This window comes from Pagrus pagrus (genome assembly GCF_965226575.1).
Source record: "Pagrus pagrus genome assembly, chromosome: 21".
Lineage (NCBI taxonomy): Eukaryota > Metazoa > Chordata > Actinopteri > Spariformes > Sparidae > Pagrus > Pagrus pagrus.
The window spans coordinates 11,426,052-11,450,685 of record NC_140208.1 but is presented as its reverse complement, the minus strand read 5'-3'; the positions used below and the strand labels follow the sequence as shown (position 1 = coordinate 11,450,685).

At 39.8% G+C, this 24,634-nt stretch overlaps 1 protein-coding gene across 3 annotated transcripts; it reads left to right on the top strand.

Moving 5' to 3' along the window:
* Positions 1 to 384: 384 nt before the first annotated feature.
* LOC311251045 (uncharacterized protein) lies at positions 385 to 24,634 on the top strand. Of its 3 annotated transcripts, none has more exons than XM_084343320.1 (21): positions 385 to 460; positions 1,793 to 1,881; positions 1,970 to 2,023; positions 2,124 to 2,204; positions 2,299 to 2,387; positions 2,466 to 2,502; positions 2,603 to 2,733; positions 2,932 to 5,589; positions 6,236 to 6,309; positions 7,293 to 7,428; positions 7,714 to 7,765; positions 11,536 to 11,630; positions 11,990 to 12,192; positions 12,275 to 12,362; positions 14,023 to 14,100; positions 14,297 to 14,337; positions 14,888 to 14,971; positions 17,226 to 17,283; positions 20,165 to 20,238; positions 21,415 to 21,475; positions 24,323 to 24,634. In XM_084343320.1, exons 2-21 carry the CDS (start codon positions 1,808 to 1,810, stop codon positions 24,415 to 24,417), a joined length of 4,263 nt encoding a protein of 1,420 aa, XP_084199446.1. In that variant the 5' UTR covers positions 385 to 460; positions 1,793 to 1,807; the 3' UTR covers positions 24,418 to 24,634. The 3 variants fall into 3 exon arrangements, with proteins under 3 accessions (XP_084199446.1, XP_084199444.1, XP_084199445.1); XM_084343318.1 differs by having other exon boundaries at positions 11,987 to 12,192; XM_084343319.1 differs by having other exon boundaries at positions 432 to 470; positions 11,987 to 12,192.

Below are 24,634 nucleotides of genomic sequence, written 5' to 3'. Positions count from 1 at the left end.
TGACAAGAAGAACTTGGACAGAGCGCTGTTTTTACATACAGAGTATGTAGTTCTTTTTAAGCATTTCCGCACTATACACAAGCTAAAATCCACAGGCTAATAAAACTTTGGTTGCCTATGAAACATACATTCAATTTAAAATGACAAAACACCTGTACTGTTTTAAAATATACTTTACACTCTACTCTATTTTACTCTTGATCTTTATTTTCTTGTATCTTCTGCCCATCTTACATTTAAACGTATTGTTACTTCAGTGCAAAAATCAGTAAACAAAACAATTAACAGAAATGAAGTATATTTGGTCCAAATGTGCAGTGTGTAAAGGCCCCCGGCCTGTAGGGGGCGCTGTGACATTAGATCCAAACCGCCGTTAAACAACAACAGAAGAAGACGATATTGCGGGAAAACTGAAGCGGATGGTGCCTGTGTTGATACCACCCAACTGGAAGAAAACAAGGTAAATTAAGGTGGAAATATTTCCTTTTTACAATAACCGAATGGAATTGAAGGAACTTTTATTCACTCTTTAGCTTACGTGTCGTTAAATCGACGTATTTGTGTCGATTGTCAGAATCTCAGAAGAAGTCAGAAAGTCAGGAGGTGCCATGTTAGTTAGTTGTGTAACCTCCCACAACAAATCCCAGCAGCTAGCTAGCAAACAAGCTCGATATCTAACAAACTAACACCAAACACCAACACTGAACTGTGTTTTACGACTTTACAATATACGTTGCCAATATTGCCACTGACTGTTATTTCTGTCTGATGTTGCATATATGTTTCATCACGTGTTTACTGTTTGTGAGTTTACTGTTATTGTATTTCCAGTGACTGTCAGAAGACACAACTAATGTTATAACGTTATCCACAGATACGCTTATAGGACCACAACCAGGCTTTTGCGATAATGAAGATATTGTTGACTAAATATAATAAATTACTATATATAAGCCATGGGAAGTATTACATAACTGTAACTAAAGGACCAGCAATAATCTATATATTTCACTATTTGTCCAGTGGCATAAACCCTGCTGTCCAGTTAAAGGGGCACTTTGTAGTTTTGGGATCAGAATTTTAATATTTTTCAATATTAATGAGGTAATGGTACAAACTCAGAAATATTATTTTTTCCCATAACTGAATAAACAATCTGTTCTCAGAGGAAAATAAGGTTCCCACAACACTGTTTGAAGCTAGAAAGGTGGCAGGGTCCGCCAAATATAAAAAAGTAAAACAGTATGAAAGTGTGTTGTCCTTTTAAGCTCAGTTTGTTTATGTGAGTTTGTTTATTTAGTTGTTTAAGCATAAATAGATGAAGATCTTTCTCTTCTGATTTAAATTTCAGCCCCAAAACTACATAGTGCACCTTTAATGCCTGTAACATTAGAGTCCTGTGTGTGATAACTGAAGTGTAACTTTGTAATTTTCAGCTGCCATTTAATTTTAGAAATTTTTGAGAAATCTAATCTAAGTTAATATTTTGTTTTGTCAGCTTAGACACAACACAGGTATCGAAAAGAGACTAAGCAAAGCTGCAGTTAGCATTTTAACTTTGGATGAAAAACAGTTTACCTGCTTCCACACTGTATCCTTGCCGCTACACTCCCCATCAGCCAATTAAGTTTTATTACCTATAAGCTAGATACCATCCAAAACCCAGTTTCTCTAGTAACACATGTAGTAACACTGTATTTATACTGTATAGGTTTGTCTAATATTGGCAGTTAGTCTTGAAAACATTGTGTTGTTTACAGCCTCTGTGTGATCTTTGATTTTTCATTTGCAGCTTTTAAAGATCACCATGAACACCCCAATAGCCACAGATGTTAAAAAGGGGATTTCAGTCCTTTGGGAGACTCTACAGTGTCCAATATGGTAGGTGTTAGTTAAATAAGCAAAATCTACTAAAAGTTTTTAAAACTGCCGTGCTCTGTACTTACTACATAATTTCTTTCACCTGTAGCTTGGATTTAATGGATACACCTGTATCTACTAAGTGTGACCATCAGTTTTGCAAGTAAGTAACATTTAATAACGCCTCATTTAGTTAAAGAAATAGATATTTTAATATCTTTTTATGGGGAAAAAACAATATGTGTGTTTTCCTTTTTCAACAGATTTTGTATGATGAAACTTTTGGAAAACACCAAACAAAACAGGGCCAACTGTCCTGTGTGTAAAGCCAAGATAACCAAAAGGTTGGACAAAATCAATGATAAGACAGTGATCAACGTACAATTATACAGTTGTCACTCCATTAACATTACACATGTGTATTACTTACTTATACAGGAGCTTACAGGAGAGTCCTGGGTTTCAGAGACTTGTCGGAGGACTGCAGGACATGATACAGGCATATGAACATGACACTGGGACAAACTGTAAGACTACATCATGGACTTTTTAAAATGGCTTTGTAAAATGTACTGTATCTAATAACATTACCTTTATGTTTTCAGTCTTAACTGGACTGGCACAGCAAAAACGACAATCAGGGTAAGACATTTGAGCATTATTATTAAAAAATAACCCAAATGCTAATTTATTCTCAGTATTAGCTCATCTTTTATTTTCACCTCTTCTTTTCTGTATTAAGAGTTATAGATGCTGAAGCTACTAAACACTGTGATGAGATGTCATCTGGAGATAAACCTTGCACTGACCATGACAACGTGGAAAATGTTGACGATGATGATCTTCCAAAGTCTTGTTCCTCGACTGTAGCAGGTAAAATCTTAAGGCCTTGTATGGTGCCTGTTTTCACCTCTAATTAATTGTCAGATTTGCTTTTGTTTAAAAAGTTAGCCAAAGTTTGCAGTGATAGATGGCACAAGAGGTAATAGCCGATGGTACACATTATGCATTTCAAAGGTGTCTTGTCTCCCAAAAGGTTAATTATTTCTCATTTGCCCGTTCCTTTTTTAGCCCAGAATGGATTTGCAAGACTTATGGGGCTTGAAGACACAAGTCCTTTGACGACAGAAAATGAAGGCCTGGACAGTGGCCTCGGGGAGGCTCCACCAACATCTGACAAGAAAATGCCCAGCTCTACAGATAATTTGAAACCACTGGAAACAGAAATGTCAGATATTGTGGAAAAGGCAACATCAACACGCAAAACTAGAAGCAAAATGAGAGTTTCCGGATTGGAGGAATCCTCACTTCATCCATTATTAATTCCAGACGAGACCGAGCACCACCCTTTAAGAAAGTCCTCAAGGAAGAAACGGAAAAAGGATTTGGAGCCTGACAAGATTCTTGACCAAAAACAGAAGAAAAGTCTAGAGAAAGTTGCTGAGTGGTTAATGAAAGTTCCAACTGAAGGAAGTCTCGAGTTGGAGAAACACGACGAAGACACAGAAGACTCTGACAGCTGTTCTTCTGATTCAACAATAGATGTCAGGCAAAACAATAGCATTGTGTATCCTAGAAGGGAGGATCGTGCTAAAGCCCTTGAAGAGCAGGTGTTCGGGGCCGTCTACAAACGAGAGCGAAGAAAGAACAGGAGCGTCTCTCCTGTTGATGTTTTTGTCAAACCAGAAAAAACTAAAGCAAGAACAACAACACCGGATTTTAGCATGAAAACAAGCTCTGAAGATAAAAGTGACAGCGATGTAGAGGAAGAGCAACAAATGATAGAAGAAGTAAAGGACACCAGCAGTGACATTTTGAAAGAAGCAGAACAGATGGAGGTCATGGGGGGAAATGATGTCGACAAATATGAGGAAGACTTGACCAACTTGCCAGAAAGTGACAAAAATAATGACAAAGAGGAGGTTCCCTGTGCTGTGTCTGATATTGGACAGCCAGAAAGAAAGTCAATGAAAAGGATGCGAAACACTCAGCAACAGGTTGACAGTGATCTTCTGGAGCAAACTAAGGCAAAGTCAGAAAGCACAGAACAAAAGAAGATTGACAAAAGGAAAGGTAAAAACAGAAGGTCAGAAAAGGGCAAGTCTGTGAGAGTGACAAAACCCCTTGTTCTGGTTGAAGTTCAAAATGGAGAAACCAGTCCTAAGACCCGACCAAGGTCAGAAGAGGTTCAAGTTCATATTGAGAATTACCCTAGCAGCGAAGACCAAGATATAAATGTCAAAAGGAGCACCAGGAGAAGTAGACGACTTCAGGTCTTCACTGAGGAAGTCCAGGAAGGTCACAAGAAAGCAAACTTGAAAACCAGTGGACCCAAAAAAGTCAGCAAGGTTGCAGAGCAATCTGAGTGCACTAAAGGTCGAACACTGGTTAATACGGCATCATCAAAGGATGAAAACGTGCCAAAGGTGCCAGAAAGAAATGGATGTATTTATGATGAAGATTTAGGAGGAATAGAAAACATGGAGTCTAGTGAGAGAACATCTTATTTGGGACCAAAAGAAAATGCAAAAGAGTCCATTGCTGAAGTGCCAAATCCTGACACTTTGTCTGAAGCGAGTCCTGCGTCTTATGTCCCTGTGGTCCCGAGCTCTATAAGCCCAGCTGAAGCAGCTGCAGTAGATCCAACACCTGAAAGTGACAATCCAAACCATATCCAGTTGGAGACTTCAGCTTGCGAGATTAAATGTGCTGGAATAGAAAATGAGGAGGACAAGAACGACAGTGAGCTGGACACTGAGCAACTGCTCAGGAGCTTCAAAGCCACTAAAAGAAAATCCTTCCATCTTGGCGGCCCGAATGTGAAAAGAAGCCGTAGTTCAGACCAAGAAAACTTTCAGCGTGCTGAATCAGAGGCGAACAAGCAAGTTGAATTGGGAAAAAATCAGATGCACACACAGATGTCTGAAATCACAACCAAAGAGGCATTAAGAGACCATGAAAACTTGTCTGGCAGTGATTTCATCTCCCCTTCTATCTCACCCAGACTGAGAAGAAAAACAGTCGTTGAGAAAACGGATCAAGTCGTCGTAGAGGCTTCGATCCCCGAAAGCAGTTGTTCAGGTCAGGACAACACTGGTGGTAACGGGGTCTCCAGGAGAAGCATTAGTAGCCCCCTTACTCCTAATAAAGTGTCAAAACGTGAAATAGAAAGCCCTTATCTTTCTGTTGTGCCTCAAGTGGTAGATTCTGGGCTCCATTTCACGGCTGTTGAACACGAGGAACTAAATGAACCAAAACGGCTGTATTGTCCAATGAGCGAGGAGGAACGAGAGAGCGTTACAGCGGCCAACAACACTGAACAAATCTTGAACACAGAATCCTCTTTAACTCCTGATGGTCTTGGAATACCAGTCATACAGATTGTTGATGAAGCAAAGTCATCCAGCCATGGTAGCGGAGAGCTCAGCGCCCAATCCTCCATCAAGACCATGCCCAGGAAGAGGACGAGGGCGCAGCGGATTGAGTCTTCATCAGATTCGTCAGCTTGCAGCGGAGAGGACTTACCAACTCTGACTGAAATTTTCGGCACATCAGCTCCTCCTCCTGCTGCAATGGCCCAGGATAGGGGAAAGTCAAATGAAGCGCACAGATGTAAGGGTCTTGGAGCTGGCGGAGGAGTGCAGTTGAGTCGCCCACCAGCCTGTCCCAGCCCTGACTTTGTTAATTCCAGCCAAGCGTCTGTGGACTTGTTCGGCACACCAGATGAATGTAAGTTGATTCTCAGTTACCGAAATTAACAACTAACAATTATTTTGATCATTTTCGTCATTAATTGTTTGTTCCTTGAATGTCAGAAAATTGATAAAAATGTTGATTATTGTTTCCTAACGCCTGAGGTGATGTCCTCAAATGTCTTGCTTTGTCCACAACCCAAAGAAAATCATTGTACTGTGTTAGAAGACATAAAATATTTACATTTTAGGAGCTGAAATCTTGACACCTTGAGGAATTTCTTCAAAAATAGCACAAATGTCCACCTGGACTCAAGGATTAACTGAATCCACTGACACTGATTTTGGTGTGGAAAGGTCACTGTGACCTTAAAAAAACCGATTTTGGGCCATTACTCGACTATTCATATGATAATTATGACCATTACTGCTCATTATTCAATGCTATAATTCAGGAACAGCAACTTGATTGGTGCATGGAGACATACAACTGCAAGGCGGTAATGATTATCAATTTTTGAAATAGTTGGTTATTAATTTAATGGCTTAAGCAAAACAACAGGTCTTCTCTTTTGTTAGTAATGTTGCATAGATGTGCTTACTCTTGTTTCCTGCTGTTAAGATTTGTGTGTCTGTGTGAGGGGAAAAAAATGCATCTTTCTTTGATCATTTCTTCTCTGTAGGTGATGTCGCAGTAAATGACCCAGGCATTTCTTTGGAATCGTCACAATTTTCTAGTGAAGTCCTTGTTACCCAGGTAAAGATCATTATGTTTGCAAGTACTTGTTCTTTATTCACACCTGGATAAATACACCCTCTCTTTTAGAAAATAACATCTAATCCAGTGCATCAACATCCTGAAGTTCTTGACAGAGTGATATAGAGATTCCATTAATTCGAACACAGAAATGTTTAAGTCTGTCTATTTACTTCAGCATCACCTGGCTGCATTGTACTCTCAGTGATGCACTGTCACATTACGCCCCAGAGAGGGCAGCCAACACACTCTCCCAAACCAAACTGTCAGCTCCTAGATGACAGACTACCTCGCTCGGTAAAAAATGTCCCCCTCAGCAGCTTTCTAAATTGCATTTCATTTACGTTAGAGGAAATGCCGCCTAGGAGATGATTCTTGTTTTCTACCTCATCCATCTTCCAGCGCACTCACTTTTATCTGTCGACTGTATTTGACTGCCGAGTTCAAGTTTCACACCCTGGGGTTTAGAAAGGGGCCTGGGATTACTTACATCTGAGGTTTGGTGTTATTGTGCTGCCTAGTTTGTGGGTCTGTATACATAATCAGTGCTCTCGCACAGATAAAAGGATGACATTTAAAGTACTAGTCCAGTGAAGCATTGAAACACACAGCTAAACCAATTGACTCTCTTCTTCCAAATCAGCACCAGTTGAAAAAGCTGCTGTCACTTATTAAATATTAGATAATCACCTTTTTATTCAACCATGTATTCTCCTCACTAAGTGCTGTCTGGCTGAAAAAGTGCCCATTCCCTTCCAGTAATGACTATCGTAGTCTGGGTTCCTCCTCACTTATTGACAGTTGTTATTGTTTTCATACATCAGCGCAGGACACCAAATGTGCAGCTAGTGTCTGTCACTTTATTGTTTTTGTTGCGCAAATGTTGCATTGAGTCTTTCCTTTTCCTCTCACCTGCCTTATATTTTGTTAAACACCCGTGTAAATCTAAGATGTTCTACTTAATTTGTTTCATTCTCTTTCAGCAAAAGATAGAGATGCAGAAGGAGCTGGTGAGGTTGGAGAAGTTGATGGCTCTGGTGACAGAGGTGCTCCAGGAAAAAGAGGGGAGTCCAGCAAAAGAAGTCCCCTCAAAAACAAACCAGAGCAGCAAAATCACGGGTGAGCAGACACGATTAGTCGATTAATAGATCCTTATGTGCAAAAATGCCAAAAATCCACTGGTTCTCTAAAGTGAATAATGCTGATTTTATTATCTTGAGTATTTTTGGGCTTTTGGGCTTTTGGACAAAATAAGCATTTGCAGACGTGCAGATCAAAGCAAAGATACTCTTTCTACCTTTGTGTTATTTTCTAAGTATCATTAATCACATCTCAGTGACCCCAAACTGAAGTCTTTGTTTTTAGTCAAACTATTTAGAGCTGGTGATTGTTTTGTATCCTCAGGCCCAGACGCTCACCGACCCCTCCAGTGTGAACAGGACACAGGTTCAGACAGGTAAGTAATCTATGGCAGTGTGGACTTTTATTGGACTTTTAGTACATTTTTCTCTCCCCTGATATGATATAGTGAAAGAAAATATATGAAATAATCATCAGGTTATTACTCATCTTTTCATGGACTGTATATATTGATTTTTGGTCATGATTTATTTATTATTATGGCAAAGAAGTCATTTATTACTACTTGAACCACAATGTTTATTGAGGAAAGAGTTGATGGTCTGTGAATGAATTTTGAGTAGGCGATAAACACTGAAGAACAGTATTTTTTAGCAGGAAAAAAGTGCAAAATAGCACACATTGAAAAAAGACCACTTCGAAAATAAGTTAAAAAAAAAACACAAGGTGTTTCATGTTTGTCATAAGTAAAAACAAAAATCTGCCAATGGAGCAAGTGAAAAACAAGTCTCTATATCTCGCTGAAATGTTACTTTCTCAGTGAGTGCATCTTATATAAAGTGTAATGAGATATTTTTTCTGAAAATCAGACAGTTATACTTGTTAAGATTTTGAGTTCTGCAGAGATGCCCCCATACACATGTGTGCTTTAGCTTAGCTTCAGTGCTTAAACCTCTGTTGCGGAAATACTGACTAAACTGTCAGGCGTCATATACAAGCATGGTCAAACCAGGAATACACACAGCCTGTCTAACATGAAAGCTTGTGCCGAAACATTAAGTCATTGTTTGTGCAGCTTGCAGGAAATAATTAGAGGAGCTGATGATATCGCGGATAAGTGATTCTCAGGAACTGGTTCTAAGTGGCAACTGTTCATTATTGAAATGGACTTTTCTGTGTATTTATAAATTTGATAATATGGTCTCTGATGGGCATTGGTTTTGTATTCGTGGTAATTGTCAGTGCCCATAAAAAACATGTAACTAAAGCCATGTCATTAGAAGGCTTAGGCACAGCACTCAAGCAATTCTAGTCACCACAAAACGAATGAAAAATCAATGTGGAGAGCATCAAAACAAACCAGAAGATTTTTTCCCAGATTTAATGGTTGTAGCTGTTCCCCAGTGGACTTATTTAGCAAATTCAGAAACACACAGTGTATCTGAATTTGAGGTAGTTTGAGGTAGCGTGTGCTCATTAGCAAACCACAGCAATAATGAACAGGACATAAAGGCCTAAATTTAGTGCATTGAGCAGCATGAAACTACTTCATTTTCTCTTCCACATGTCACCAAAGCCAGCAACTCCGAGGGGACACCTCCTTTTAAATCACAATGGTACACAACATTGCAGTCGACTGTTAGCCAGCGTCCATCAGCCCAACCCTATTGTCTCTATGTTATTTGTTTATTTATTATCTGCACTAGCTTTTCCATCTTTTTATACACAGATTGGTAATAATGATTGTCCCACATGTTGCATGTTTTTTCCCACAAACCTAGGCAAAACACTAACTAAAGCAACGTAAAGACATTTTGGGAAATATACTTCACTTTCAGAGTGATGAAAAGATTGATAACAATTTAAAATCCTGCCGTCATACAGGAACCTACACCCATAAAGATTAAAAACAGGAGATAACAGCCAGTCTGCCTAGCAGAACTATTTTTTCTTTTTTAACTGGCCCATTATCTGCTGTGAGAATCCTTAAAGTCCAACCTGACTTCAATAACAAAGCTAATGAAATAATATCTGCCTCGGTGCATTGTATTTCTCTCCTCGGAGGCTTGTATACATTTTTAATATATTTTAAATGGAGCTATATTTCAATACAGCCATATTAGGCAGAACAATAACTGGAGCAAATGGCATGTAATTGGTCTCTTTCAGTCTGTAACTGAAGGAGAAAGTTAGCGTGTGTCTCTGTCTCTGTGGTTTTTTTTTGTGTGTGTGTTGCTAGTGTGGTTCTCAGAGGGTGATGCATCTCAAGAGGACAGGCGGATAATCTCACTAATGAACCCAGAATCTGCTTATGCTGTGTAGAATAAAAAAGTCATTACCGACTGCATCTTATATGTCATTTAGAGCACTTAGAGGGAAACTTGTGTTGCCACAGTAATTTATCTCCACCGCTTGACTGCTTCCCCCCAACCTCTCGCCTCGCAGGGTTCTAAGTGCCGTCCTCCAGGCAAGAGAGAGGGAGAGATGGAAAAAGACAGTAGATGAAAACACAGAAGGCCTTAGCTATACAAGTTCTAAATTAAAAAAAGCTCCACAAGCGCACTGGTGAAATGGGAAAGAATGGTTGGCATTGGAATAGATGACAAGTTTTCAGTGAGCTATTATCGCTTTGGTGCAGGTAATTTAAATGCAGGCTCGCTGCCAGTTGTCAGTATTTCAGGAGTTTTTGAGTGAAGAATTGAGCCCTAAAGGAAACAAAGGAAGAGACCTTCCCAAACTTTATGAGCTATAAAATAGCTTGTAATATACTGATAACAAAGCACATGAGTAATTGGATATTGAACCTCTGTCAATACTGAGTTCTGATGCAACATTTACATCTTCCTACTTCATACAACTTCAAAGCGCAGTCAGAGTAATGAAACAGTGACCATCAAAGTGCCGCGATTCATCTTTGGGAGCATAGAGCAGTGTAATGACCCTAAATATACAGACGAGACAGCCCAGGTTCTTACCGCCACACAGTGTAATATTCTCGATTATCTCTGTCGCTCACAAGGGGAGAAGCAACAAGTGAGTATGGCCGCAGTACAGACCAATCAGAACACCACAGAGCATCTAAGTATCTGCTAATGTTGGTTTATGTACAATCTTTGCAGGTACCGTCCTTTACTTGAGTGTCCCAATCACATATTATTTAGACTTAACGACATTTTAGAGAGAGAACCGCATAAAGCAACATTATGCAACTCATTTACCTTAAACTAACAGCTTCAAAATCATATGATGGTTCAGTGTCTTATAATAGGGTGAATGGTGTCTCTGTCTCAGCCACTCGTCCCCCATCACCTGTTTCTGCACTATGTAACTTCAGTGAGATGGTAGGATCACAGCGTTACATACATGTTTACTTCAACATGCAAGTTTTCAATGTTTTTGTTAGCGCGTACATTACGTCTGACAAATTGTTAAAGACCTGGGATTTGTATTTACAACAGTGGTGTTGCACTCAAACTGTGGGGGGCGCCAAATCACACAAAATGCCGATTACTACATAACGTTGCTTTAATATTAACTTGAAATAAAATATAGTAGATTGTCATAAAAATTAACTACCAAACTTTATATAGAATAGTTCAATTAAGTTCTAACTCATGCAAAAATAATATGCTTAAGTTTCAGTAATACAATACAGAATAATAAAACACTGACGGGGTAATTCTCCGGCAAACTGAGTAGTGTTACCTGTCATACTTTGAGTACATTTTGCACCATTACAATTATGAATGCAGGACTTTTACTTGTAATTGAGTAGTTTTACTTTGTGGTATTGCTACTTTCACCAAAGTAAAAGATCAAAATACTTCCTCCCCCACTGTACTGGAGGGAATCAACACTCCTTACCATTTAGTAACCCTTTTATTTAACTGTTGGATGTTATTCTGTGCAATATTTTTTAAGAGACAAGTGTCCTATTTGTTGGTTAGATGAAACAAATTCACAAATAGGACTTCCATCATCTCCAGCATGAACAAAATACTGAAGACAACAGGGGCACTTCATAGCAATTGTGCACCTGCAAAATAAATCCTCTGATCTTTCCCAATAATTATAACGATGTCCTGCAGAACAGCATGTTGTCTCATTACCGTCAGTGTTTTTCAAAAATTATCGTCTGTTTTGCAGGAAAGCTGTTCCAGAAGAGCCCAACATGAAACCATCTGACAGAAATGCGGTCACACAGCCTGGTGCGTCAAAGCACGGCAGCATGGCAGAGATGGGTAAGGCTGCTGGTGCCGAGTTGGAAAGAATGTGACACATGCAGGAAAAACATTTTGAGACATTATTTTTTATAAACATAATCTGGTTATTTCACATTTCTCCAGAAGGATTCTGATATGGGCGTCTATATTGCACCTGTCAACACTGGATAATAGCTCTTTATTGAAGAGTTTAAGTTTTTTGTTTTGTGCTTGGAAGCCTGAATGTGCAGTGAATGAAGGTTGAGCTCTGTGTGACGGGTAACCAAAAAATGTCTCTGTTTTCAAAGACATTTGGCTCAGATCAGATTAAGTTCTGTCTAACTGTTGATGACTCTTTCTCTTCCTTTGTTTGTTTTCTCTTCCTCTCTCTTCAGCAGCGCAGCACTCCACACACACGGGGCCAAGTGTAAAAGGCACAGCAGCCTCCAAGACACTTAGTTCAAGTTCAGCAGCCAAGACATTAAAGAGTAATGTTTCACCGTCAGATGGGCAAGAAGACAAAGAAAATAACACTCCTCCTAGAGAGAGAAGTAAAGCAATGATGGTGCTGGTGTCATCTGGATTAGGACCCAATGAACAGGTGCCCATTCAGCCAATTAACGCGTTTATCTTGCGCTTTTCTTTGTAGGATACATTAACCAATCAGATTTTGTCCACCATAGATACTTGTGAAGAAGTTTGCCAAGCGAGTTGGTGCCCGTGTGGTCTCCCAGGTGACGGCAGAGGTCACCCATGTCATAATGCACACAGGTAAGCATGCAGGCTCTGATGAGTGTAAGTGTTGAGTTGATCCTATGGACTTTAATTAATGTTTGATACACATGAGCAATTAAACCAGCAATTGAAAAGTCCACCTTGAATCTTTCTAAGCCCTGTTTTTCAAATATTTTCTTCAGCAGCAACATTTGCATTTCCAGAAGTACATTTTCCTTTTCACACGTACTTACAGCTTGTTTTGTGCGTCTTTTTAAAGCGCTCGTCAGAGATAAGCTCTCTCTGTCTCTCTCCTCACCCACTCACTCTCTCCTCCATTCATCCGCTTGTTGCTAATTACCCTCTCTGATAGATTATTTTTAATTTCAGAGCTCGCTGTCTCCAAAGCACCATATTAACTGTCACTGTTTAAAGAAGCCTTTTTTTTTTTACGGCGGCTGTTTCCCGGGTAACGGAAAAATGGGAACGCTGAGCCTCTTCATCTTTTAAGGTGAAAGGTTAGAATAGGGAGCAGGAGGTGTCCCATTCTAACCATTAGCAGAAAATAATAATCATATGAAATGGAGTTGTGTCTGAGGGTCGTCAATAACGTGCACTTGACTTTCGCCTGGTATGCAAATCAATGGATAATTTACTTTTTAAAGGAAGAATGACCCCTGACACTGCTGATCAACCATGATTGTGCCTGTGAAGGTATTCACTGTTCTAGTGTTTGCTACTAAACCGTCTGCACTTTAATAGAATTATTCAGTCATTTTGAGTGGTGAAAATGCTGCTATTCAAAAGTCGATTTCTACAGAGACGTTCTTGACATTTTTTCTGCTATTCTTTGTATTCATCCGTCTGATAAAATGCTAATTTAAATGTAACTCAGCGTGTTTCTTTTGATCTTTCTTGTCATATCATGAGCATCAATTTTATCATTTGTGGTACATGCAACTTTAAAGCAACCGTTCTAACATTTGGGGAGACACTCACATCATCACAGTAAAGGTTGTTGGTGTGTTACAGCATACAGCTCCCCGCCACGGCCACTCCTTTGAATGAAAAACTCAAGTCTTTGATAACCTTTTAGTCACAGAGGTTTTAAGATTGCCCTGAATAAATTATGTTAAAGCTAGGAGGAGTTCATTAAAGCACAACGCTTGAAAATCACCAAAAATTAGCACTAAATTCAAAATCGTCGACTTCCTCTTGGGTGTAGGTAATGGTGACGGTCTTTTTTGTAGGTGTAGGTACGATACACGTGTACAAAATTTCAAATGTCTAGGTAAAATTATCTATAGGGGCTTCCCTTTAGGGGGCGCTAGCGAGCCATTTTGCACTGCTTATTGCCAACAACCATAACATACGTTTTAATAAGCTGTTACCCCCAAGGATTGCATTGCAGCCATTGCAGCCAAATGCCAGACTTGTCCTCTATCACCTGGATAAACCTGTAAAATAAAAATTTAAGTAGCATAAATGATAACATAGTAAAAAAAGTAATTTCTGGGAAGAGTGAGCCGTGGTTATAGCCATACATTGTGTTTTATTTTGCATCACATTAAAGCTTTCAGCATCATCTAATAGCATACAGCTGTTCTTTTCTTACACATGTTGCCTGTTTGCTTCTACATGCCATAGTGCCATGTGTTAACGTGCACATCTTACACATCTTTTCACACATCTTCATTCGTTCTTCCTTCTCCGTCAGATGAACAACTGGTGTGTGAGCGCACGCTGAAGTACTTCCTCGGCATCGCAGGCAGAAAGTGGGTTGTGAGCTCCCAGTGTAAGTCCCAACTTACTTAATTGTCAGCCTCCGTCACTGACAAGTTCTCACCAATTACTCTAAACACAAAGCAGCATGACGAGGGGGGAGTAAAAGGAGTGTTACATAATCCAGTGGCCACCAGAACAGTTTGTTTGTTCTTTTGACAATAAGCTCATAAGTTTTTTTTTTTGTTGTTCTTATTTCCTCTCCGCAGGGATTTCAGAGTGCTTCAAACAAAAGAAAGTCTTAGATGAGGTATGCTTGCCCGTGGGCTCTTTGAATTTGCGCGCTGGTGATTTTCTCTTACTTCTCTGGATGTCTCAATGTTGAATTAAGGCTGCATGATGAATATCTCCATGTGGTTCGCTGGGGTACCTCATAAATTATTTGTCATCCATTTGCTTTAACAATCCCGGCATCTGGTTTGATGCAATGCATGTATGATCCTTTGCCAAGTTTTGTTTAATATCCCCATTAATTTCAAACTATTTCTCCATCACCCACACAAATTTATGAGTATATCTTATGCATCACATAGTGTAGGTAGAGATGGACTCCAAACAATTATTAAAATGAACTCTGTCAAACTGAAGAATGTGCAGTAAACTCTTTAGAGCCATTTGACCCTTGAAATAAATCAAATAATGGTAGCTGTCTGTCAGCAGTCCTTTTATCAGATGAGAGTGAACAATTGCTTCACTTAATTATAAGCTAATAGCAACAGCAACGGCTTTATACCATTGGGATTGAGGTTAATGCACTTAATACACATATACTGGAGTGATTTTACGTTGTTTTCCAACAGAGTCTCTTTGAGGTACGAGGTGACGTGGTGAATGGATCCAGCCACCAGGGCCCCATGAGAGCTCGGACCACTGAAGACAATGATGTGAGTCTCTTTCACGCTGAACAGCATGGTTGTTCACATTTATTTGATCTAAATGAACTTCTTTTACCGGTAGCTATAATGTTTTATCTGCTATCTGTGTTTTTCCTGTTGGAAGTTAGTGATCTACCTTGAAGGTTAAATTTTAGCTACAAGATTTTACCTCACAAGCCCGTGAAAAATCTGCTAGATACATTTTTTATTAATTATAAATATAGCCAAGTGAAATAAATTGTTGTTTTTTCAAGTATATATCTATAATATTGAATATCCATGGGTAAGTTGTCAAAAAAATTAAGTTTAAGTTCAGAAAAATATCATCCTTAAGCCCTGTTTTTATAACTTTAAACAAAAAGCATCACTCAATAATTTATTCAGTCAAGCGAAGTACTGAACCGATCAGCAAACACTAACATCACGATGTGGTTCAGAGCTTCTCCGAAATACAAGAAATAGTTTCTGAATCTTTGTAGCTATTCATTTCATTTTATTTTATTTTCAAATGCATAAAACTTGTTTGTCAGGGACCTTGTACAAACCAACTTCCAAGTGTTATTATTCTAGATTTAGCTGCTTGCTCTTACCATCTGCAGTGCTTCCCAACTCAATCAGACACAGAAAGAGTTCATGGCTGCGTCTGAGTGGCAACCTTAATAAGCTTAGAAAATATATTGCGGGATGGCATTGCTAGGCAAGGCTAGCCATGGGCTCTGATAGGAGAGATGGCTGTGACATTGAAAAAACATCAGCAGCATTTGTTAAAATCACATCAGAAAAGCTACAATTGAAAAATACTAAAACTTTTATAACAAGATACAGATCACCTCAACTGTTGGCCGATGATGTGCTGGATTTGTAAAACACAGAACTTAAAAGTTCCTTTTAACTTTTCTTTCCTGTATTAGATGGGACAAACGCGTTTGTAAAGCAGTCGACACAGAAACCTTTCAGGAGAAAGAAGGAAAGAAAAACACAAATCACCACATTAACTGTTTCTATTATTGGCAATTATCGCCATCCGTTTTGTTAGTGAAAGCACAACGTCCGACCACAAAGAATAATCTGAGTCTGTAAAAAAAAAAAAATCAAAGTTTTCCGACAGCGATGTGAAGAAAATCAAATACATTTTCGCAACAACAAACAGCACTTGAACCTGTTTCTTCCTATTGCAGCAGCCTCTTAGCCGAGGCCCTGTTGTAAAAAGCTAATTGTAATTTTCCCCTTGGTGTAAGGCCAGCAGGACCGGCTCTGTTGCCAGTGAGGGGGAAAATTAGAAACGGCTCGATGTCATGTTGGCCGTATCGCTGCCTTTGAAGAACCTCCGCTAATTGAATTAGCTAGTAATTTCAGGCTTATTTAAGAGGCTTCAACACATCGCCAGCACTTTGATGGAGCCAGACAGATTGTCCTGTTCATACTCTCTTTCTGTCACCTGCACCGCTGTGACAAACACACTAACAGATGAAACGAAGTGCCAAGACTCGCAGTCTGTCACCAGAATGTTGATGCCCAGGAGGTCAGTCAGTGTATGTGTGTGTGTGTAGGGTTTGCACGTTATCACATCACACACTTTAATACCTCCTGAAGGACATTAGGTGTTGTCTAAATTAAAAATCTGTAACAGAAACACTTTTTCATCTCACCAAGCACCTCTGGCTAATGATCATTATGGACGGACAGGGAGGAGTGAGAAATTAGTATTTCTCTCTCCAGCAGCTCGGACATTAATCTTCCCAACACTACCATCCAATCCACACACAGTATATGGGACCTCTGATGTGAGTTTCCATAGTTCAAGGAAACAATTTTACATTCCCATTTCAAGCAAGCTCATTGACTCAGAGTGCAATAAAACAATGTGTCCCTGGCGTCGGGCACGTCGTTTTTCTTTGTGTGCTTAAAGCATGGTATTACCTCGGTGAAGGTGGCTCTCTTTGCTTTTTTTTCGCTTCGACTCATCTCTGAATTACAGTATTACAGCGAGAGCAAAAAATGAGCCAGGTAGGTTTTTTTTCACACAATAAGTGAGGAATGCCCGTTATAAAGTGCGAGATGTGCTCGGTGAAATGTTTCAGCCCCACCAGTGTAACCTTTCAGACAGAGGAGTTCAGATTGATACCCAGCTAATACAGTATTATTGAACGCTGTCCAAAAGTTAAATTCACTGATTAAATTAATTTGCTCGACTGTGGAGAATGTGCAGACATCTCTCAGTAGATTATTTTATCTTCGCTTTTTCTCTATCTTTTCTCTTCAGCTGCTCATGAAGGGCTACAAGATCTGCTTCCAAGGAGCTTTTACAGACATGACTACAGGTAAATCACATCAGCAGCACGACATGTGCGAGTAGAACTCTTGAAAAATCGTTTTCTTTGTACTACGAAACCAAGTAACATGCAAAGTGGATCAGGGAACTACTGAGAAGTGTAACTAATAGTTAAGGTATGACAGTGTTTTGTCAGCATCTCTACCTGTATTCTCTCTCTTTAGCACTATCCAGAACAGTCCACCCAATACTGAAGCTTCGAGGGTGATGTCATTGATATTTGAGAGTTAAATGGAAGGAAATTGAAAATGAAATCAAAAAGAAATTGTTTGACATTTGGCAAAATCTGCTTATTTGCTTTCTAGTTGCGAGTCATCTCGCACTGGTCATCTCACACTGATGCAGAGTCGAGTCTAGCCGTCATCGTGAGGTTGCCAGGCAACCAGTGGAGAATCCAGGAAGTCAGTGCGCCAAGAAATACTTCAATACATTTGTATATCTTCAAGAGGTCCCAAAAGACAGATTGTGTAACCCTTTTAGGCAGAGCGAGGCTAGCTTTTGTACACACAGATCCTCTGTCTAACTGCAAAAAAGTTAAAGATTTTGAACTTTTCCTTTAAAAAGTTGTGACCAAAATATGTGTTTCATGAGACATTTAGAGCTTGATTCGGTTTCTGTCACTCTCCCTCTTCACCTTCTTTGCCTCCTCCATCAGCGGGCATCACCTTTGCTTGTGGAAAGCAACCGGGGAGAACATTGCCTCTTCCTGTTTGGGTTGTGCAATGACAGATGCGCTTCCTTTCTGCCTTCATTTTTCTGGGAGAAATCCAGCCCGTGTTGCAGACGAAAGAGTGTAGTGAAAGCAAGGCTGATGGGGAGCCAATCTATCCACCTTATTCCTGACCCCACGATACCTTGCAGGAATTATGGGCGCACTTAGCAAACACTTCTAAAGCCCTCAAAGTCCTGCCTTGCGGATACGTGAATGGTGTCATTTTTCTACAGCCATTACGCTGTGCAGCCACTATTTACCTCACAATGAGAAGAATCAGAAAATCCTAGTCCACTTTGCAAATGCGTTGCAATACCTGTACATTACTCCCTTGTGCACTGAAGTCACCATGTAGTAAAGATATTGATCTCACAAACTGCTCATCTTTACATGCTTAGCAGAGAGCTTCTTTGCAGTGAGTTGAGTTAATTAAATTATTTTTTTGCCCCTCTGTTTCAATTGTCTGCCAGCATGTGGCATATGCTATTTGTTGAGATCTGCAAATGGCAACACCGAGACGTCTAGGGAGGTGTGTGAAATGCAGACTTTTGACAAGGTGATGAATAACTTGCAACTTTCAATATTTATTTTTCTTTTAGTTAAAAGAAAATTGCCGTCTAGTTCTTCTGAAGTTTCACTGTCGGAGAGAAAACATAATATAATGTTTGCAATGAGAAACTAGCCAAGACCGCTCATTAGGCTTCGATATAGTCGGATATAAAGAATCTGTCGTACGCTATCTATCTGTAATTACTTACATTTTCTGTCTACCACAAGCTCAGTCCAGTTTGTTTTTTTGTTTGTCTGTGAAACACAGCACTCAAACACCACAGGGATTGCACCACCTCAGTAATGGCATGATTACAGACAGATTTTTACACGTTCATTTGCACATGCTCCCAAAGAAAAGGCTGCAAAAAAAGCCCCCTAAGTTGTTATTTCGCTGGAAATGTTGCTTTTTTTCCCAGCTGCCGTCGTGCTGTTTGCACTGTTCTGTCCTCTCAGTCAAAAATGGCTTTTCTCAACCCCACTTATTCGGTTTTATTGATGTCAGTGTCCTGCATGACTCCGATAGACACCCGCCTTGCTTTAAAGAGGAGAACAATAACAATAAAAAGGTGAAGTTAAAGTAGCTCACGCAGGTTTTGACTGACACAGCTGGAAACCCGTGCTGTTTTTTAACCCTTGTTATTTCAGCGCCGGAGAACAATGACAAGTGGCTCCAGAGTGTGGGTGGATTGAACACGGACTGAAGAGTTGTGTGATATTTTTGGTGTGGTGTTGTCATATTGCACAGCAGTTGCTATGGCGTCAGTTTGCTGCCTGAATGAAGAAAAGGGCTGAAGTGCTTTTCTTGCTCTCAGCCTATAGAAATGGAGCAAATGTGGCTTTAATGGTTTAATGACCTCCAAGTTCAAGTCCGAGGGGAGTCCGGCTGCCATTCTTACAACGTCCGTTTTTGCTTTACTCTTCCCAACATGAATGAACTGACAGATAGATCATGGGTGAAGGTCTCAGGGGTCATATTGCTCAAAAACCCACAAGGCAGCATTCTTTGGTTTCCTTCTTCCTGGGGCTCTTAAAGTGCTCCTGCAGCATCCTCCCGCTGTCTGCTGGATCGATGGAGCTTTGCTAATGGGTCGACATCTGCTAGCTAGCGTGAGGAGTTTTAAAGACTTTCTTGTACGTGGCACAAACACGAGGATGCAGTCTGTTTTCTTCAGCTCGACCATCCATTATTTAATTGCTCACGTTTGTGTATGTTAAACGATGAGGTTGCCTACAGCAAACACGGCATGTTGTTTTCCTGACGTATCATGTTTAAGGCAACAAGCAGTGGAAGCTGTTGATTCAGATTTTCTGAAGGCGAGTCTGGTGTCTGATATGAAATGTAAAAATATGAACAGTTGAATGTTTGCTGACTGATTGAGTGAGATGCACGTATCGATTGGAGTGGAGACTTAAGTATTGACCTGTTTTCCATCCCTACGATCAAAGGAAGTCTGAGCTTGAAATGAGTCTGCTCAGTATCCCCCCGGGGTCAAAGGAGTGAAGGTAGAGAGAATTACATTAGGTGTGACCGAGGAGACTTTATCAAACGTGTTTCCAAAAAACAGTCAACACTCACAGCCAACTTTTCTGTGTGTGTTTATTTTAGATGAAATGGAGTGGATGGTGGAGCTCTGCGGAGCAGCTGTAGTCAGAGATCCTCTTCTGCTCGACAGTAAACAGGTAAGAGTGTCCTGACTCTCCCACTTCAAAAATAATTGAAAAAAAGGGGCAGTTACTGTGTCGTGCTGCATTCACATGTCATACATGGATAATTGTTTTAAAATCAGATCAGTGATGTTTGAGAGCGTGCAGGTGAGGGATTAACAAAATAGGATATTTCCTTTCTCTTTTTTTTTTCTCTTACTGATTATGGTTTTTAGCCATGCTAGCAGCACTTTGTCTCATACTGTGGTTTATGAACAAAGGCTTGCAAAATGAATGGCATTCCCATTAGCATCTACATTACTTAAAAGTCTCATTCAGACCAAATCAGGCGTTGTAGCAAAATAAAAACATACCTCCCATTCATTTTGAGTGTGGGTTGCATGCTCAGGCTGCAGGGGTGCACAACCACAGGAGTTGCCATATATAAAAAACAACAACAACAAAAGAAAAACGCAGCAGCCTGGACTGTCATATAGGCCAAAAAAGCCAAATGTACAACATTCAGAGGTCCACCATATTACCGTGAGTCTCTATTATGTTGCTCGGTGCCTCAAACAACATCATGCTACTAATCTGGCAGTGGGAATTCAGGCGCCATCTAGGAGCAGTTCATGGACCAAACAATGAGATTTGTGTCACCCCACTCTCCCACACAACATGCTGAACTAACATAGTGAACATTGCGAACATTATGCCTCCTCCAAACATTGTTAGCTGTTTTTTTTTGAGCATTTAACTCAAAGTACATTCCCTTTTTATAATATCTTTTAGTTTTAATGATTGTGATTCACATCAGATTTCTGTGACTCACAAGCAAAATAGTTAAACTGTTACCTGCTGGGATTATGTGACAGTCAGTAAAGCGCCTGGCTCCCCACTGATCAGTTCTTTGACTCACAGGCTCACTTCACAGCCCCCATAACAGTCGATGCCTGTCATTTGTCTCCTGGGTTTAATTTTATTTTTGAAAATGGCGCATGGATGTAGTGTTTCACAAATGTCACATTTCAACCACAGCTTACTCAACCATCCTAAAGCCATCAAGTTTGCAATGTTGCTAATTGATAATCTGACAGACAGGGGTGAAAATATCATTTCCTTCCAGTTTGGCTGGCCATAAGTATATATATGCTACTTATTGCTAATTTTGTAATTGTAATTGGGCATAATTTATATGTTTTTGTTGCACAGAAGTCTCATCAGCTGGTCATCGTTCAGCCTGGATCAGAGTCGTCATCGTCCACATACAGCAGTGAGTCTTACCTGAAAATAAATACAGTTTTCACCTGCTACTTTATAGCACGTTCTGTCCTGTAGTTACTCTTATTCAATCTCTCCCGCATTCACACACACACACACACACACACACAAAGTGATTACACAATGCTACTTGGCTTCCCCCGTGGGATAAGGTCTGGCACAAGCATAGGCATGTGGAGAGTCAAACAGGAATTGTGTGTGAAGTCATTTAATTTGTTACATAACAGGTAAACCAAATAACAGTTTACTGTATCGGTGACTGAAACATTGTTTAAAGTCAAATTTCCATCTGAACACGCTGCATGAACGGATGCACAAGCATACACTACCCGCCCATTAGTACCTGGACTCGAATGCGTTCGCACCTGTGGGAGGACCTATCGGACAGTGACAGCTCGGTGAAATGGCAGCCGCTGCCACTGAAATGAGACAGGTTCCCAACAAGAGTGAGGGGAGTGACTCGCTGGGAAAGCGAGTGTGAAAGAAGTTAAGCAGCAGAGAAATGGCCAAGAGAAAATGTCAGATTGGAGCGAATGGGGAAATGTCAAAACAAGTTGGCCACAGAAGAGAGAAGCTGCCATTGTGAGAGGAGAGCTGACAGTTAGAAACAGAGAAGAGAGCAAGCGACTCTGAGCACCCCCTTCCCCTCGCTCTCCTGGCATCCTAATTTGCACCACTGCATATTTAATGCAGCTTTTCCTCTTCCTCGTCCTCTGGCACTTATAGCCCAGGTAATCGAGTAGCCCATCACCCTCCCTTTTCTTTATCCTCTACTATTGCACCATTGATTGAAATCACACACATCTCTCACTTTATCTCAGCCATCCCTCTGATGTAATGGAAAGTGTGAGTGTAAGCGCACGCTCTCCAGATCGTGTGTTACAAGACTGATATTCTGGACATGTCAGTTCAGGTTATTACTTAAAGGAACATGCTGCTTATTTTACAAAATGTGCCTGATCTGTGATGAAAAGCAAAGTTGAAGACCGGTTTATTTTTTGCACATTTGCAGATAAAGATTAGGATACACGTTTGTTATTCGTATTATACTGTTTGTAGAATTAGATTCTAGTTGTGACTGCGTAGGATTGTTTCCGACTCGTGCGATCCGAATAATTCTAATAACTCCAGAGTGCTGTAAAGTTCAAGTCATAATTTATTGTTTTTATCTAACAAAATAGTCTGCTGCAATCCATATTTGTTGGTGTTTAACCTTTCAAAAACAACATTGTCACTGCATTCAAGAAAAAAAAAAGCAGCAATCTAACAGCGCCATAAATTACATTTTTATATAACCACAAACACAGGATAAGAAAAGTGTGAGACACAAAATCAGAGTAATGCAGCATTAATGAGCTGATGAATAATAAATTACAAAAGGAAAGACTAATTTAAGGTAGAAAAGTGAGAATTTCTTTAAAACATTTGGGGATGAAAGCCAAGTTCTTGATAGTATGTAGGTAGGAAGTTAATATCCGTGCACAATGATGTTTCAGAGAACACTGGTCGTGTCTTGTGTTATAATAATTAATTTTACAACATTACGGGGTAAAAGGGGAAAGAACATATACTTTCAAACCAGGGCCAATGTTTGCCTGCCATAAGGTTTGATTTGGCCCACCAGATGTTTCTAGCAGAATAAAAACAAAAATTAATGAAAAGAAAATGATAATATGAGTTACTGTTTATGCTGTTTTTTGTTTTGTTTTTGTTTTGTTTTTACCTTTAGGCCTATGTAGGTTCCCAAATTAATATATTTCCTCATAATCTGAGCATGGCAGGCAGAGTGAAACTTTAGGGCTTTTAGATTAATTATCTTATAATTAGAGGAACTTGGGGTCCTAGAAGTACGGAAGCCCTGAGAGTCAAGTGAAAAAAATAAGTTAATTAAGGAACTTTGAAAGATTTTCCCGGCAAAACCTTTGTTTCACCTGTTCCTGAGTCATAAACACAGGGTCAGGATGTGGATCAGACTTAGAACAGGTATCACCCTTTTTTCTTTTTCTTTTTTTCCTCACTTGCCTCTATGGGCTTCAATACAATACAATAAATGCTTGCTTTTGGTCCACCATTAAGTTTCAGTTTTTAAAAACGTGTGTGATGAATCTATATCGTTCTCAATTGTCTTTCGACCACTGAGTATCAGAGAACTGAAAAAAACTGAGGTCAAAGGTTAAGGTCACTGCGATCTTGTGAGGACAATATTTCAAGAAAACATTGAGGTATTTTTTTCAGTTGTAGCACAAACCTACACTTCACCTATGTATCTACGCCCATATCTTACACCCACCTGGCCTCGAGGGTGAACTGATTAGATTTTGGAGGTCAAAGGTCACTGCTACCTTCCATATTTTGAGGTTGCAGTGACCTTGTGCCATGATTTAGCTTCTTAGGAGCTTTACCTTCTTTTAAGCGTTGTCTTTTGAAGTGGCTATACATTTGTCTTTTACCAAAAAGTGTGTTTAATATGTTTTGTTAAGCATGTAACTACTTTCACTGGTTGCAAATGTATGCTTTCATTGCCCCGTCTGTGATTGGATAGCCTAATTGGCTACAAAATTGCACATTAAAGGTTTAGCTATTAATTCAAATTGTACTCAGCACTCAATTACAATGTAGAATACGTGGTGTAATGCATAGTTAATCACAGTAATTTGAGTAGATTTAGATTTTGTAATTAGTAACTTCCACCTCTGCTTATACTGGTATAGTTAAAAACTGTAAACAGACAACTTCCCATTTGTTGCTTGTTAAGGGCCTCAGCTGTCCTTGGTGTACTTGCATGTGATTTTGTAATTTGTGGACTACCTTTAAAAGCCCTTTATTATCTCCTCCACAGGTCTCTCTAGACGAGCTACAGTGCTGACGCGTGGTTGGCTGTTAGACACCGTGGCAACCTACACGCTCCAAAACTACAACAAGTACACAACATGAGCTGAAGAGCTGCATCATCTCCTCACGACCCGTTTTACAACCTCTTCTTTTTAAATGTCCAATATTGTTATTAAACTTTCATCCATCTGTTGTTGATAACCGGACAGCTCTCTGTATTGTGTGTGCGTGACATGATGTATATAAAGTTTAATCAACAGAAGGTGCTTGAATGAGTTGTTTATGCTTTTGCTCATATCTTAAATGTTAGTTGAGCAAT